This window comes from Onychostruthus taczanowskii, unplaced genomic scaffold, assembly GCF_017590055.1.
Source record: "Onychostruthus taczanowskii isolate IOZ18803 unplaced genomic scaffold, ASM1759005v1 scaffold172, whole genome shotgun sequence".
Taxonomy (NCBI): domain Eukaryota; kingdom Metazoa; phylum Chordata; class Aves; order Passeriformes; family Passeridae; genus Onychostruthus; species Onychostruthus taczanowskii.
The window spans coordinates 108,675-126,137 of NW_024498929.1; the positions used below are offsets into that span (position 1 = coordinate 108,675).

The 17,463-nt window shown below is 49.7% G+C and overlaps 1 protein-coding gene across 1 annotated transcript in view; it reads left to right on the forward strand.

The window, feature by feature from the left end:
* TIAM1 (TIAM Rac1 associated GEF 1) overlaps positions 1-17,463 on the forward strand; it is a 101,389-nt gene that overhangs the window by 47,688 nt on the left and 36,238 nt on the right. Inside the window, exons 5-11 of the mRNA XM_041400146.1 lie at positions 1,810-2,034; positions 3,291-3,476; positions 5,842-5,988; positions 8,302-8,376; positions 8,828-8,998; positions 14,147-14,251; positions 16,279-16,360. Of these exons, the coding sequence (XP_041256080.1) occupies positions 1,810-2,034; positions 3,291-3,476; positions 5,842-5,988; positions 8,302-8,376; positions 8,828-8,998; positions 14,147-14,251; positions 16,279-16,360 (991 nt within the window). The remainder of the gene's footprint in view (positions 1-1,809; positions 2,035-3,290; positions 3,477-5,841; positions 5,989-8,301; positions 8,377-8,827; positions 8,999-14,146; positions 14,252-16,278; positions 16,361-17,463) is intronic.

The following is a 17,463-nucleotide window of genomic DNA, read 5'->3' on the forward strand; positions in this document are numbered from 1 at the left end:
CACGTGGCTCAGGCAGCTCTGGCTGTGCCCACACAAACCCTGGCACATGGCACACGCGTGTGCCAGCAGCTCACAGCAGCTTGTGGCACCACGAGGTGTTCGCAGCTTGGTGGTGTGTCCTTCCCCTCGGGAAGGGCAGCCATTCCCATCCCTGCTCAACTCAAGGGGGGTAAAATCCACTCCAGACCCTTTTTTCCCTCCCTCTTCCCAGGAATCAAAAAAGAAAAATGAATCTAATGGTATGCAGATAATACTTTGAAATTTAATAAGATAACAAACGCTGTTAGGATTTTGCTAGGAGTTAACAAAGCTCATTCTAAGTCCAGCGCTGATCTCTTCTGTGCTGGGGATGAGGTTTCAGCACCTGACTGGGCAAAATGTCTGCTGTTATGGCAAATAATTCCTGTGTTTCCAGCAGACATTCCTCAGCAAGGGGGGTTCCAGTGCCCTCAGCAGTGCAATGGGAGCTTGCAGGTGCTGCAGCCTGGGCAGAGAGCCTGGCCACTCTCAGCCACATCCTGGGGGCAGTGCCAGCTGGAGGCAAGGGCTTTGGGAAGGAGGAGTTCAGTCCTTCTGCAGTAGATCCTGTTTCTAGCCTGAGTGAGGAAAGTGGTGTCTTTCTGGGACACATTTGTGTCCCAGAGTTTGGGGAGCAGCAGTGTGAAGCCCAGCTGGGCCTCTCTGGGAAAGCCCTCCTTAGCTTCATCCTTGGCTGCTGGTTGTGACCTCAGCGAAGATGACCTTCCTCATCTTCTCCAGCAAATGGAGAAGTCGTGCTGGGCTGTCTATTAATAGATCAGGCATCATCAGAAAGTTTAATTAGAACGAGGTGGTTTGGCACCTTGCTGCTTTTCCAGCCAAATACCAGTGTGATTATTGCCACAGGCTGACGCTCACACAAAGTCCTCTGCAACCCTGAGCTGGCTGCAAAGTTTGTTTCATGACCTGCTGTAAAAAGGAATGGAGGTCAGTAAAAGGCCTAAGAATGTTGCCTTTATTCAAAAATCTGGAAAGAAGAATCTGGAAAGATTCTTCTTTTTGTGTCAAAAGCCTCTAATCAGAGTAGTTCTCTTCCAGAAAGTAGTACTGGTGTCCTGTGCTCCAGCCTGGTGTCTCATGGACTGGTTTGGGCTGGAAGGGACATTAAAGATTATCCAGTTCCACACCCTGCCATGGGCAGGGACACCTTCCACTGTCCCAGGTTGCTCCAAGGCCTGTCCAGCCTGGCCTTGGGCACTTTCAACAAGGAGAAATGTTCCCTTTTCCCAAACTGCCATATCCATGCTTGGGAAGGGACAGTGCAGAGCTGTGGAAGCGAGGATGAGCCTGCCTTTAGTGGTAACAGGGGTGTCTTCAGAGAGTGCTTTGGGACCTTCAGAAACAGAAAGCTTGTTTGTCTGTGCACCCCAGTAAAGCCACTGATACTCATGGTCACGTTTGCTGCCATTAATTTACTGTTAACTCTGCATGCCAGGAAAGCTCTCCATCCTGGGAAGAGCACAGCGCTGGTGCATTCCCTGCCTTGAGGAGCTGCAGTTTAAAACCACGGTTAAATGCCAAGCTGGAAATGATGGCCAGGGAGGTCATTGCTGAGGCCTTGCTGGGAAGCACCCCCAGCTGCAAAGCACGCATAGAGGTGTCCTTCCAAGTGCTTGGTGCCAAGTTAAACATGTCCTGCTTAGGGATGATGGGGGTATATATAAGTGGATTTAAGGCTTTGAATCTCGAGATGAAAGGGAGAGGAACCTCCTTGGAGTTTAATCTGCAGTGGGTTTGGAGGAGGATGCTGAGCTGCTGTGCCCCTTGCAGACGTGCAGCCAGACGGAGCTGGAGAACTGGATCACGGCGATCCACTCAGCCTGCGCCACCGCCGTGGCACGGCAGCACCACAAGGAGGACACGCTCAAGCTGCTCAAGACTGAGATCAAAAAGCTGGAGCAGAAGATCGACATGGACGAGAAGATGAAGAAAATGGGGGAAATGCAGCTGTCCTCCGTGACAGACTCCAAGAAGAAGAAGACCATACTGGATCAGGTAGGCTCAAAAGTCCCTAGCGAGGGTTTAAGGCCTTTGAGAGGTTGATCCAAGCTCCGTGGAGCAGGTGGGAGCAGGGGAGCTGTGCTGCTGCCTTAGCTGCACCATTGCTCCACTAAGGTCCAGCACGGGCTGTCTTCTGCTGGCCTCCAGGAGATTTGGATAGCAGGAGGCTGCCAGGCCATGGATGGAGGATGCCTTGGGGAGCAGCTGTTCACACACCAACAAACACTGCTGCTGCTTTCACTGTGCCAGAGGCTGCTGCTTCTGCTGGCAGCTGGGCTGAAGAAGCCATGCCTGGTTTCTTCTTGTCACAAGGGCCTGCCTTGACCCCGTGGCTGCATCCCTGGCTCCCCTGGGCCTGCTGCTGCTGCCTTCAAGTGGACAGCATGGCTGGGTTTCAGGAGGAGAGAGCCTCGAGCAGATGTCTCCCCCGCTGCTGCAGCAGCACCTTATTTTGGGAAACTTAACATACGGCTGCTGCTTCCCTCATTTGGAGCTCTCCTACCACGGCTGTCAAGTGTGCCTGTAATCAAAGCATGGGGGGAAGTGGCTGGGGCTCAGCTAAAGGGGTTTGTACCCCCTGGAAGCCCGTGAGAAGGGGAAATGGGGGAGAAAAGGGAGGGAGAGGCTAAAGAGCTGCACTCAAAGCTGTCAGTCACAGTGAGAGGGCAGAGCAGTCTCTCTCTTTATGTAACTGAGTTTGTCTGCATGCTTTGAAACTGTTTCCTATAAGCTATTTGAATTATTTAAATAAGTCCTTCCATAGGCTGATTACAGCACTCTTCCACTGATCAGATTAATTATCCCCAGTGCATGGCACTTTTTCAAGCTCTGTTGTTGCTCACAGCAAAGCTGCTGCTGCTGTGGCTGCTGATTTAGGATGCCCTGTGCCTGGAGTTTGGTGAGGTTTGCTCTTGTGGTTCCTCAGATGCTCTTGATGCATGAAAGAAGCCTCTTAAGGGACTGCTGAGCAGAGAATCCTGGAAATACAAAGAAAATTAAAAATGAAAATTGAATCCTGTTAATTAGCATTGTATCAAAGAGGCAGCTGTCCCAGGAGGAGACTTTTGCCACAAACGTAGAAAAAGTTGTTTTCCATCTAATCAAAACTCTTTTAGCTATTTGCATCCTTTGGTGGGTTGGGAATGGGGAAAATCAGCAGTCGGGGTTTGTTGGGTGAGATCAGCACCGGTGTGTCACCGGGAGTTTTTCCAATGCTCTTAGCAGCCTGTTCTCCCTGTTCTCCCCTGCAGATCTTCGTGTGGGAGCAGAACCTGGAGCAGTTCCAGATGGACCTGTTCCGGTACCGCTGTTACCTGGCCAGCCTGCAGGGCGGGGAGCTGCCCAACCCCAAGCGCCTGCTGGCCTTCGCCAGCCGCCCCACCAAGGTGGCCATGGGCCGCCTGGGCATCTTCTCCGTGTCCTCCTTCCACGCCCTGGTGAGTGGGCAGGGCTCTGCCAGCTGGCCTGCAGGAGATGCTGCTGGCTGAGGGAACAGCTGCTTGCTGCCACGGCCTTGGGGAAGAGCTGTGTCTGTCCTAGATGTGTCATTTGGGATTTCCGCCAGAAACACATCTAGGCTCATCTCAAGTGTCCGCAGACTCAGGAGTGATCCACACATCCCACGAAGTCAGTGGGAGCCATTCTGAAGCCCTCAGCATGTGCTGGCTGAGACCTTCTTGGGCATTTCTGACTTTATTCCAATTATTCCAGCTACCGACCAGTTGGTCTCTGGTCATCAGCACTTGATGTTCCACAAATGTGCTGCCTATGGTGTGGCAAATAATGGTTGTTTAAATTTAAGTACTGTAACAGCCCAGCTCTTACAAGTCATGATTGTTTAAATTTAAGTACTGTAACAGCCCAGCTCTTAAAAGTCATGATCGTTTAAATTTAAGTACTGTAACAACTCAGCTCTTAAAAGTACAGAGAAATGTTTTGCAAAGCGGTGGGGTCTTAACGAATTTGAATCAAGTTCTTGTAGTCTCGGCTTGGGCTCCTGGAGGTTCACAGAAATAGCTGAGCTCCACTGTTGTCTCGTAGATGTCAGCTGTAGCCTTCAGTTGAATGCAGAGCTGTAATTCAGTCAGGGGCGTTTTTATTCTTTCCTATATGAAAAGATTAGCGTCATCATCCTGCTAATTGCTGGTGGATTTATTATATTTTTTAAGTGGCGGGCTGTAATTTGCATTTATGCTTTTTTTTTTTTTTTTTCACATCAAGCAAAGCACTGAGCGTTAGCCTGAAAAACAGTCTGCCTCTTCATGCTGGTGTCTCTGGAGAGCCAAGGGAAAAAATATGTTTGGAAAATGTTGTGTTGGAAGAGACACGTGTTTTCTTCTCCTCTCAGCAAACTCTCATGTCCTCCTTTGCCCCCAGGAACGTGAGGAAATGCAGCCTCATGTTAGGAGCCTTAACTCAAGTTTCAGGAAGGGAATTTACCCAGAGAAGCTGCCCCTGGATGCCTGGAAGTGTCCCAGGCCAGGGTGGATGGGGCTTGGAGCAGCCTGGGACAGTGGAAGGTGTCCCTGCCGTGGCAGGGGTGGACTGGGATGGGCTTTAAGGTCCCCTCCATCCCAAATGATTCTGTGATTCCATGGCCCAAGTCCCCTGAAGGTGTTGCTCTGTACATTCATCCAAGGATGTGCTGAGTTGCCCAGGTGGCTCTGCATGAATGTCCAGGTACAGCTGTGGAGCCTCTCGCAGTCCAGGCTGCGGACATGGAGGTGTTGCTGTGGTGGTGAAGTTCTCCTTTTGCTGGGTTTCCCCCCGTTTCCCAAGGAGAGCCCCCATTCCTCACACAGCTCCCTCTGTCCATCCCACTGTAGTTTTGGACGTGCTGCATCCTCCAGTTCCTCAGCTGGGGACATCCCTCAGGGACGTGGCTGTTCCCAGGGCCATTCTGCTGCTCTGGGAATGCAGCCCTGAGGTGTTCCAGGAGGTGCAGTCAGCAGGGTGGGTCTGTCTGTCTGTCTGTGCCCTGCCATTCCCTACCGCTCCCTTTTTGGCAGGAGAGGAGCTCCTCTCCCCAGGCCACCTCCACGTGGGAAATCTGCTTTGACAGATTGTTTTTTTGGGCCTGAACTCTTCAGCCCTGAGTGATGTCCCACTGCTCTCCTCCAGAGCTCCCCAGATAGCTGGGCTCAGTCAAGGCAATGTCTCTTGTTGCCACGGGGCATTTTGTTGCAGAGCAGCTGACACTGCTCTGATGGGAAGGGTCATTTCAGCTCACTTTTCCCCTTCCTGTGCCTTGCTCAATCCTTCAGATGTCACTTATCTTTAAGGAAGTGCAGGCTTAAATGCCATGAGCTCCCTGCAAGCCTTTATCTGGCCTTGCTGCACTCCTGAGTCAGCACCAGGATGCCCAGAGTGTTTCCACAGGAAAGGGCAAAGAGGAAGACCGGGTTTTTGGGAAGCAACAGATAAGTTTGGAAATCTCAGATTTCACATGTCCAGCTTTGAAACCTTTCTAGGAAAAGAAAAAGAAAAGAAAAGAAAAACCCCAAACCCTTCACTGGTGTTGAGGTTTTGCTTGATGATGGTTAGGCTCCTTCAAAATATGTTCCATTAAATACCAAAAATGACGGAGGTGGTGTGCACCATCCATTTCAATATTTGGCACTGGATGTTGGCAGAAATGAGTTGATTTGCAGTGAGAAGGCAGCAGCCTGGCAGCATCCCCGCTGTGCCAGCAGTGAGAACCCGGGCTGCCATGGGATTTGCCTTTTCTCCCAGACCCCCAGCGGGGAGGGCTGTGTGCTGGGGGGCTGCAGCTCTGGGGCTGAAGCCGCGTGCCATTGACAGGTGGCGGCGCGCACCGGGGAGTCGGGAGTGAGGAGGAGGACACAGGCCATGTCCAGGTCTGCCAGCAAGAGGAGGAGCAGGTTTTCTTCTCTCTGGGGGCTGGACACTACCTCGAAGAAGAAGCAGGGGAGGCCCAGCATTAACCAGGTAAGAGTTTGGGGAGGTGTTCTTCGCAGGGTGGTTTGGTAGCGGGCTGAACGCAGCTCGCACCGGCGCAGAGTCATGGCATTCCTCATCCCCTCCAAAACCAGGGACTGCAGCTGCACATCAGGGCACAGCAGCTCCTACCAAAGGCTTGGAATTTGCCCTTTTCTTTAGCTGAATTCTGTTGTTGTATTTCTGCTCCTTCTGCTTTTCCTGCAGGTGGCCTCCCTAATCTCAGGAGCAACAAAGCAGCAGTGTAAAACAGACACAGCTTTGGAGAGAAAAAACCCCAAAGCAATCCAGACTTGTTTGGTTATTTTTAATTTAAAATGATGAGTGTACAATGATTTAAACGTAGCTGAGTTTGGTGGAAACTTCCTGAAGTGACAAGAAGCTTTGCATTTAGTTGGGACACTCCCTGTTCTGCTCCAGATTTTTAAGAAAGCAGAAGTTGTGCAGTTTCCACCCAGTCACTGCCCAGATCTTTCTCTAGAAAACGTGCTCCAGTGTGGTAGGAAGGTGCTTCCTTGTTATTCTTTCCAAACATCCCTAATTGCAGCTTTCACTTTTTGAGAGCCATACCTCATCTAATTGCAGGAAATGTAGGCTCTGCCTTTCTTTCTCTTCTCTCGCTTCTTGTGGGGAGGAAGGCTGGGGACACACGCTGTTCTGTGCCCTGTGATTTCTTGTGCTGTCTGTTCCAGCAGCAGCGGGTGTTTTGTTTTGCTCAGCAGAGGATGATGAGCCTGTTTGGAGCGAGACACTGAAAGTTCACCTGATATTTAGAGGCTGAGCAGAAGCCCAGGGCTTGGCTGGAATGCAGCTCCAAGAGCACGTTCCCAGTTCCTTGTGCTGATGCCGTTGCTTTGTATTTACTTGCCCCAAATCCCTTGTCTGAGCTGGGATCCTGCCTGTGCTGTGTTTTCAGACCTGTTTTTTCCCCCCACTTTTGTTTTTCCTTTCAGTGGAGATAATTGCATTCTTCACGCTGCCTCCCCTGCTCCTGCCCCCCTCACTCCTCCCCAGCACAGGCGAGGAGAGGGATTCTGTTCCAGGTTACAGGAAAGTAATTGTGGAAAGAGTTGTAAAAATTTCAGGTTTTCAGGAAGCAGCAGAGTGTCTAAATGCAGTGCCTGAACACATTTTCCTCACTTGTGCAAAGTGTTGCCTATTGGGAGCCACCAGCTGTAAATCCCCAAAAGGCAGAGACCTTTTCCATCCTGCCTGGTCCCTGCTTCATTTTAGCCAGGCAATAATTAACAGCCCAGCAGCTTGATCCTAGAGCTGTGCTGGTGTGGAGCTATAAAACTGAACTTTTCAGTTCTCATTACTGGGTTCTGCTGCAGCACCAACCCTGCCTGCCCTTCTGATGCAGCCCTGTGCTGGTTTGGGGTGGATGCTGCAAATATTCCTGTCTGGTCATTCCTCCTGCATGGAATCCTGTTGGTTTTGGCTCTCTTGCTCGTGCTGGGTTACCAGCTCCTGTTTCATTAGAGATGGGTTACACTGCCTTGTGCCTCAGTGTTTGCTGAGTACGTTTTGGCAGCAGGGTCATTTCAAATCCAGCCAGAAGCAGAGCCCTTCTGAGTCCTCAGCGCTGGCAGGGGTGGGGAAGTGTTCATTTCCCACTTTTACTGTGGAGAAAAGCAGCAGAAAGAGAAATAAAATCAGTCCAGCTCCACCAAAGAAATCAGGACAGACCTCCAAGCAGAAGTGGCCTCTAATCTTCCTGTACCAGCTTGTTTTTCCTCTCACCCTCTCTTCCATCAGGCTGCTATTTTCCTTTTCTCCAGTGCATCTGCAGCAGAGGGGCAGGGACTGTTGGAGAGGTCCCACAGGTCTCTGCCATGCAAGCCTTGGTGGAGGGCCCAGGTCTGGACAGAGTGGTGCAAAGGTGTGTCTGTGTCAGTAAAGCCACACCTGTGCTCAGGAGGAGTGGTCCTGGTGAGGAATGGGGGTGGGGGACACAGGACAGCGCTTCCTGTATTTAGGGAATGGCACCTGGAGTGAGCTGACCTGGTGTTTGGGATCCCCTCTCTGCTGAAAACACCTCCTTGCTCTTGTTTTGGATGACAGGCTCGAGCAGAAAGAGGTTAGAGGGGCTGCTGGATGTGACTTACCCACCCTGAAGAAGGTTTTCCCCATCCCAAATTTCTACAAGAATGAGACATTTCTGCAAGCAGTGTGTTTGGAGATGGCTGTTTGTATTTCTCAGTTTGAATGTTGGATGTGAGACAGGCTGTTCTGCCCGTGGCATGTGCTATGCACAGGGAGTCACGTTGGTGTTTAAAGCAGATCCCCTCTCTTGTTCCTCAGGTTTTTGGAGAAGGAGTGGATTCAGTGAAGAAATCTCTCGAAGGGATCTTTGATGACACAGTCCCGGATGGCAAGGTAAAACCCCAGCTGCCTCCTTCCCCCACATTTGCAGCCAGTAAATTCAGAATAAATACAAATATTTACTATTTTGCCATTTCTAAGCATTGGAGTACCCACGACAGTTTTGTTGTGGTTTGCCCAGAAACCCTGCACATTTCGGTTTTAAATTCAAATCTGCTTTCATCCCTACTATTTTGTTGTTGCATTCCTAGCATTCCCAGTAGCCATAGGGTGAAAGCCCAGGAGAAGCACACTGCAGCAGTGTAGCTGTGTGGGTGGCACAGGAGGCACACTCCACCCTGCACAGGGAAAACTGCAGCTTCCTGTCCTGACAAGCCTTCAGCCTGTGCTTAGGAGCAAAATATCTTCTCTCTAAGAGCTCTGGTGCAGCACGTAATGCACTAGTTACTGATGGAGAGGGAGCCGTGTTGGGCTGGCATTGTCATGATGGATTTTGTCTGTTTAGAGGGAGAAAGAAGTGGCCCTGAGCAGCGTCCACCAGCACAACCCCGACTGTGACATTTGGGTCCACGAGTACTTCACGCCCTCGTGGTTCTGCCTGCCCAACAACCAGCCTGCCCTGACAGTCATCCGGCCTGGGGACACCTCCAGGGACGTGCTGGAGATGATCTGCAAGGTAAACGTGCCCTGGGGCAGCTGGAAATCACTGCAGCCTCGTGTGCCACTGCTTGGACCGCCCTGCACTGGGACACCAGCGGTGTTTTGGGTGAAAACCACAAATTCCACTGCGGTGTTGAGGCCGGGAGCGCAGCAGAGAATTCCCTGCAGCTGGAGCTAACTGCAGGGACAGGCAGCAGGCTGGGGTTTGCCTTCCCCCCCTCTGGCTGCTGAGCACGAGCCTGGAAGTGCCTTCACACGCTGGCTGTGCCCCTGCTGCTGCCTTTCCCAGGGCCAGCCATCCCCTGTCCCTGCAGTGGCACCAAGCTGAGTGTGGGACCCCTCTCCCAGCCCCCGGGTGCCCCACACTGTGGTGGTGCAGCCCCCCTGGTGTCCCCAGCTCTGCATCCCTCCCGCAGCCAGGCAGCTGAGGTGACCTTCCCAGGAGCCATCCCTCCTTCCCTGCCCTCGGGCTGGCACTGGGAGAGCAGCAGCCCCAGGAAGGGGGGAAGGTGCCTGTGTTTGCTGCTTGCAGTGCAGAGCCAGACCCAGCCTGGCGTGGGTGGCAGAGGGGACAGGGGGAAGCTTTTATCTGCATTGGAGTGGGGGGGAAGGAAAACCACCTGGATCTCTTTGCCAGATGAAGTATCAGAGATGTTGGGCCATTAAAAAGAGTTACATCTCTAAAGAGTTGGAAACTTTGACGAATTAAACACAGGCTTTCAGCTCTGGCAGCTGCATAATGTGTGTTTGCTGAGCGAGCGAGACCCAACTCCTGTCACGTGCCGCTCTGAAAAGTGAGGCTGCTTTGTACAACAACAACAGCAGGAGGAAAGAAAACATTTATTACTGTTGAGAGCTTAACTTTGGGGACTTTCAGAGCTTGTTGCATGTGCTTTTGAAGAGAGGGAAGGTGAGAGAAAGGCATTTGTTTCCAGTAATTGTACGGTGCGCTCATCGCTCTGCCAGGTGCGCTGCAGCTTGTGAAAGCTCTGCTTTGTCTTCAGCAAAGGATGACATTTTTGGAGAGAGTCATAACAGGGAAGCTGGGTGACACATTATTAGCAATGATTTATTTTTAGGAATGATGTTCTCCTTTGGGGGAGGATGGTTAACTCGCTGGACTGAATCCTTGGCTGGAGTCAGCTCCGTGGCTTCAGCAGGTGCCTGCTGAGGGTCTGGTCTCTCACTGGGTGGGGGTGTTTAGGGAGAAGGGGAGGTTGGTGAGTGTTTTTTCAAGAGCTACTATCTGTTTCTTTCCTTTCTGTAAGAGTTTTCAGCCTGAAAAACACTGTCGAGATGCCTTTTTTCTGTAGCATTTAATAATCAATCTCTTTCTTCTGTCTCTTGCATTCAGCTCATTTTCCCCCCTTTAATATCCGATCCACATCATTTCACATCAGTTTGCCATCTGCCATCTGAGAACCAGTCAAGTTCTGGTACAGTAAACATTTCAAGCTCTACATTTCATATCAGCCTCCTCATGTTTGTAGATGTGGTTAAATCTGTGCTGCTAAACTGAGCTTGATTCTTCTGTTGGAGAACGTTCAATGCACTAAAGTCATTGTGGAAAATGTGTTCCTATGCTAACATTGCTGCTTGTTATTATACAGCGAGTTAGGCTTTGGAGGATGCTTTGTGACACTTTTATGATTCAAGATTGGTGGGAGGAGTGTTTAAAGCATTTTTAAAGTGGTTTCTCAAAGATTTCTCCTCAGATGTAACTAGCAACATCACTTGCAAGGCAGGAAAACTCAGTGTATGTGCATTAAATTGCTTTCTGTGGCTGATAGGAAATAGTTGGTCCCTTCCAATCTTAACCATCCTGTGATTCTGTGATGACACTGCTCAGTGTGAACAAATGTATATGCATTACTAACATTTGCATAATGGTATGTCTTAAAATGGAGGAGGAAATCACACTCTGTATACGGATTTAGGCAGAGCCAGTGTGGAGATAATAACACCAAATCCCAATATGGAGATAATAGCAGTGAAAAACAAGCCCACATGACTACGTGGCATTTTGTCTTCTGACTGCATAAAGAGTGAGACAAGAATGGTTTGGGTGTTTTTCTCCCCTCACCATTTACATTTTTCAAAGGGACCTGCGTGAGGGGCAAGGAGCAGATAGCCCAAGGTCTCTGGGGTTGTGCTCAGAGCCTCTGAGAAGTTAAGCCTGATGCTCTGGGGGCTTACCTTGCTTTTGGGCTGGTGTTCTCCTGCTGGGAGAGCTGGGGCCACGCAGGAGCGGTGGGATGGCCACGTTCCTGTGGTGCTGCCACAAAGGTCTCCCCCAGCAAGCTGGGAGAACGTGCCAGGCCCTGTCCTTGGCCAGAAAGGAGCTGGGCTTGTGTGCCAGCCCGCCGTGGCACTTGGAGACTCTTGGATGGGATCCCAGCCCGGCTGTAAATTCTTCTTGTTGAGCACCTTGGTTAAGCTGTCGGGTTGTGCTCTAAATGGGGTTAGCTGCTTAATTTAGTCCAGACCTAGCCAGAGTTATTAGGAGAGAAATAAATAAACCAAGAAGCTGATTTGGACGGCTGAAAGGTATTTTGGGTGGTCTTGAAAGGATATTCATATTAAAGCTGCCCTGTTTCTGCTCCCACCTCCCACACATGGATGCAGCTCCCAGCAACAAAAAGTGGGTTAATGGTTTGGCTTTTAGGGCAGCCTGGCTGTGTCCACATTCCAGGGACCTTTTCCTTTCACTTCAGTAGAACATCATGGCCCTATTTGAAACACTTTAACCAGTGTCAGATTTTGAGGTAGACACAGCCCTGGGGCAGCTGTAGGATGTTAATTAGCTAAATGGGGTGCACTGTGGTTGGGACTCTCATTCCTGACCTGGATGGGATCACAGTGTACTGGATTGATGGCATCCACTTGGGCTGATGGGGTTTGTTGGAAGAAATGCTTGGCTCTAAATACAACTGTTTTACCCAGTTTTGTCTTCAGCTGATGCTCTGCCCATTGCCTGAGGCCCCAGACTGGATAAATCCATCACAGGTGGTGATTTCTGCCTGCCTGGGCAGGCTGGAAAGCATCCCTTGGGTCTCTTCCCCAAGGGCAGGACGTTGGTGGGCTGTGGATGGGTCTCTGTGCCAGCCCTGGGCTTTGGTGGTGGCATGGGGCTGGGCAGCACAGCTGGCACTGTCGCCCACCCTGAGCAGCAGCATGAGCACAGCACCTCGGGCACAGGACACAGGGAGGAGATCCTCTGGGGGCAGGGGGAGGAGGCTGCCAGGCTCCTTTTTCACAGGATCACAGAATGCTTCAGGTTGGAAAAGAGCCACGAGACCATGGAGTCCAGGCTGTGCCCAGTGCCCACCTTGTCCCCACCCAGAGCACTGAGTGCCATGTCCCAGCCTTCCCTGGACACCTCCAGGATGGGCACTCCAAACCTCCCTGGGCAGTTCCAAGGCCTGAGCACCCTTTCCATGGGGAAATTCCTGCTGGTGCCCACCCTGAGCCTGCCCTGGCAGAGGCTGAGGCCATTCCCTCTCCTCCTGTCCTTGTTTTCCCCTCCTGTCAGGAGCTGTGCAGAGCCACCAGGTCCCCCCTGAGCCTCCTTTTCTCGAGGCTGAGCTCCTTCCCAGCTCCCTCAGCCCCTCCTGGGGCTCCAGCCCCTTCTCAGCTCCATTCCCTGCCCTGGACACCCCAGACATGGGGGATGGATGCACTCCGTGGGTTCAGGTCTCCTCTCTGTGTTTTTGTTTAAGACACTTCTGTGTCCAGGGACAGTTAACTAAGCTGGCCAGAAAGTGACCCAGGACTCCTCTGTGTCATTTCTGAACCTTTAATGGCAATTCTGCTTCCCTCTAGTTTGTGAGGAGTTTGTATGAGTGTCTGTAAAGACAGAGCTACTGAAAACAGCAGTAATCAGTGAGAAAAGCAAGCAAGAAGCTGTCCAGAAAATAAAAGTGAGGGAGCAAGGATATCTCCAACATTCAGCTGTTTTTTTTTGGCCCCTGGTAGATTTCAGTCATTATTTAATTAACTGGGAATTTGCCTGCATTACAGAGGTTGTTCCATTTCAGGTACTTCATTTCATCCAAGGATAATTTGATTTTTGGGTTGGACATTTTTGAACAGAGCACTGTGCAGAGTGCAGCAGTAGATCTGTTTTGGTTTTCCCTCTTATTGTTGGTAGCTTTTTTTACTCCTGGGCTAATCCAGACTTTCCAGAGCGTTTCCTGTTCTCCATGTGTTTGCTGGAGGATTAGGGTGGGAAGTTCTCCACAGGTACATTGCTCATCACCTCAGTGCTGGAACAGGAAAAGCCAGGCTTTAGAAAACAGGACAAACAGGGAATAAGGATGCTTTTGCATGAATTTTCAGATAAGCCATTGTTTTCAGCACAGCCTGAGAAACCTTGGTAATTTGCTGGGGTAAAATGAAAAGGCTGAGGTATAAAAGCCTTTAATAGTGGGATTTTAGAAGTGACAGTGAGGAGAATTTACCTCTTGTATCTGTGAATCACTTCGGGGTTTCTCATTAGGTTCAGTTTAGGAACTTTGAAAGTAACTTCTGGATGATATCCTTTGTGTTTATCATACTTGTAATGTGTTTTGATTACACACTGCATTAACCTCTGCTTAAATCAACCTTATTAATCATGCTGAGAAAAGGTCGTTAACATCTCCCAGACCAAATGCTGTATCCTCAGCTAATTATAACTAATTCATTAAAATGGTGTGACCTGTTTCCACTGGGATGCAATCCAGGATGCAACTCTTGGCTTCTTCCAGCCACTGTAACCTGAGCTGCTTGGAATTTAGAGGACAAACTGATTTTTTTTTTGGTGTTTATTAACCTTGCTTTTGAAATCTGCCACATCATATTTACGTGCTAAATTATGAAGATGCTAAAAAAAGCCAAACAGAGAACACCTCTCTATTCTGCTCTGTTAGCAGAGCATTTAGTTAGATACCCTTCTGTCCAGAGGTGTGCTCTGAGGTTTCTGTTCCAGCATGGGCTTATTTCTGGAATGCCTTGGGAGGGAGCAGAATGCCCGGCCAGCGGAGTGCCCTCGCTGGGTGCACGGATCTTATTCCTGGGGGAGAGCAGGAGCACCAGGCTTGCTCAGCTTTCAGGCAGAGGTGGTGGGGAAGGTCTGCTGTGAGGGAGGGGTGCTGCTGTGTCTGAAGGCTGCCTTCTCTTGCAGACACACCAGCTGGACTGCTCCGCTCACTACCTGCGCCTGAAGTTCCTGCTGGACAACCAGATCCACTTCTACGTGCCAAAGCCAGAGGAGGAGATCTATGAGCTGGTAATGCTGCCCACTGGGCTAATGAAGGCTAGGACGCTGTTAATTAGTGTTTATCTGACCTTCTGCAGCACGCAGAGTTATGCTTTTCACTTTGCGATTGTGGCGCTTTGCAGACCATAGCAAATTGGCCTTCAGCACAGGGATCTCTCCGAACCTTTCATCCCGTGTTGGTGTTTAGCTCACATTTGTGCCTGGATGTGTCTGGGGGAGGGAGGAGGGATGGCCACAGGCAGCGTGTGGAAGTCACTCTGAGGTACATTGAAGCTTAACTTCCCTCCAAGTTGTCTTTTCCTGTTCGTGTTGCCCATGGAGGTTTTAAAGATTCTGTCTGAGTTTTCAAGAAGGGGAAAGCCCACGGAGGTTTTAAAGATTCTGTCTGAGTTTTCAAGAGGGGGAAAATACACAAGTTATTGGGTGTTTCTTGGTTTCTTTTCCTGATGGTAAGGTAAAGATTGAGGTCAGGAAGGTCTGGAGTTATGTGTGAGAATATTCTTCCCTAATTGCCTCAGCTGGCTGTTTTCATCTCGCTCATCTCGAAAGCAGACTTCAAAGGAATTTTGCCATGACAGATTAGAAAAAAAAAGACCAAACAGGATTAGTGTCATGCTTTAACTCTGTGATTTTACACAGGCGTGCTGTAAACCTTTTTAAGGTCATTTTCATTGGTGGCTGGTTTACTTATAAAACTTAAAACTTCGCTACTTATGGAGGTTTTGCTCGTTTAGCAAAGGACTTCTAGGATTTTCCATTAATGCTGTCAACAACAACAACAACAAAAAATAGTGAGAAAGTGCTAGAGGAGTGCTAGGACTGGGAAGTGTGAAAGAGTTGGGGAAAATTAAAGCTCAGAGGAGACAGCTTTTAGCTGTCGTTGTCTGGAAGGACTTTGGGGACTTGTCTTGTGTTGAGAGGGTGTTGGATTGACAGTGATCACTTACTGTTTATTCTGAAAAGCTGTAATTAACCCAAAACTCTGTCAGTGGGACTGTGCAGGGAATGGTAGAGATGGGTGCTGCAGGATGGTGTCTGGTGTGGGGATATTAAATCAGAAAACTTGCTGTGTTTGCTCCTCTCTGTGGGCTTGTTTGGGGAGAGCATGGAGTTTCTTCTGTGGGGCTGTAGCTGTTCTGTAATACTGATTTTTGCAGTGCTGATAGAAGCAGGAGATAAAATTACATTTTTATCAGGAAAACCTTTTGCAAACGAGTTCCTCTTCTTTTCTAAAGGAATAGTCAATACTGCAGTCCAAACACTGAGTTTCAAAATGTTAATTATTGCGAATTGCATTATTACTCGCTCACAGCAGCACGTAAACAGAATTAATATTCACCTGTGGGCTCTCCTTCACCTGAGGCTGTGATTTTTTCCGAAGACAAAGGCTGGTTTGTTACTCCAGTGCTGAAAGGCTGAGGGATTTGCAGCTGCATGGAGGGACTTCTGGGCTGATGCCTAGGTGTGAATTTGTGCCGGTCTCCCAGGAAGGATGTTAATGACCATTTCAAAGACTTGGGGGCTTTCCTTGGTGCAAATAAACATCGGGGTGTTAAAGGTGAAATGTCAGGCTGAGGTACAGCAAATCTGATAGTCTGATAATGAAGAAATGTATTTAAGAAACAAAATCACACTCCTTGTGATTTTAATGCTGTTGAATAATTGAATTCCTAGAATGTCTTCATTAAAATAATATAAAACATTAAGCTATTGCTACCTGTAAATCAGGAAAACAGGAACAGAAGCTGTGTTTCTCAGGATGTTGTTGACTGAGGGAAATAGCTGCGTGCTCTGTTTTGTGGTGGGGGTGGGAAAACACTGCATCCTCCTCTCTAGCTGTGTTCTAACAGCAGAGCTGAGTGACACTGCTAATGCCTCTTACACAGGTGGAGAGAAACTGTTTGGTAAATAATGACCACAGTCCCTCTCTTCTGCCTGTAATTAAAAAACAAAAATCTGTTCCAAACCATTACAATGGACGTGTCCTCCCACAGTAACATGTTTTTGTGTTTGTTTTTTTTCCCCCCTCTATTCAGCTGTACAAGGAAATAGAAATCTGTCAGAAAATTACCCAGCACATTCAGATGGAGAAGTCTGATGCATCCTCTGATATTTATGGTGAGTTGCTCCCTGCCTTGTTTGGCTGTTTCTCCCCAGTCAGTTCTAGCAGGTTCCTGCTGTTTGCTCATGCACCTGAAAGGTCTCTTGAGCAGTGAGAAAAGCACTCCTGATTCCTGAGCCACATCTCACAGGAGCCTTCAGCTGCCCTGCTGGGGGCTGTGCTGGGCTGCCCACAGCCTGCAGGGCCCTGCAGCTCCCCTCCTCCTCCTCCTCCTCCTCACTGCTTCCTCCTTGCCCCCTCCTCTGGAGCATCGCTGGGGGCACAAGGCACTGAGTCCTGTGGCCAGGCAGCTCCAGAGAGGCTGCTGGGCTTCTTCTCACTGCCAGGGGCACCCAAGGTGGGCTCCAGGGCCCGAGGGTGTCCCAGGGATGCTCCAGCCCTCGAGGATGTGACACCTGAGCCAGGACCTGACACGTGGCAGAGCTGTGTGAAACACCGAGCAGGGGAGAGCCCCCCGTGTGATTTCAGCAGAATCCCTCATTTCTGTGCAGCTCATACTGTCAGCTTTCAGGTATTCCAGGTTCCAGCCCCCCAGCCTGGTGAGTTGGCCCTTTGGCCTGGCAATTACAGTCTGGAGTGGATGTTAGAGCTATCTGTGCAACCCCCCACAGGAGGCCAATCTGCATCTTTTTGCCGTTTATCTAAATATTCTGCTTTAATGACTAGAATAATTCTGCATCCCCAAACTGTTTATTATACAGCTGCAGGCCGTTGGAATATTGAGCTGTGCTGCAAAGCAGTGGCACTGGCTGGGGCTGGAATACTGAAGGCCTAAGAAAGAAATATTCACCAGCCCAGTGGTGGTTCAGGGTTCATATTTATGCAGTGCCTGAAAGCACTGCAAGAATTGGGGCTCTCCTGTTTTTTTCTTTTTCTTCTTTTTTTTTCTAAGGGATAAATGGGAAAAAAAAAAAGTGAAATGCACTGTGATGTTCTGTGAGATGAGATCAGCTTGTGAGGTGTGTTATGGAGCTGGGCAGTGCTCTGACCCTGCAGCAGGGACTGCTCAAAGCACCCCAAAAAAAGCTGACCTTTCTCTCATTGAGGGAAAACAGCCAAGTGTGGTTCAGAAGGATTTCTGTGGTCTGTATGTGTCTCC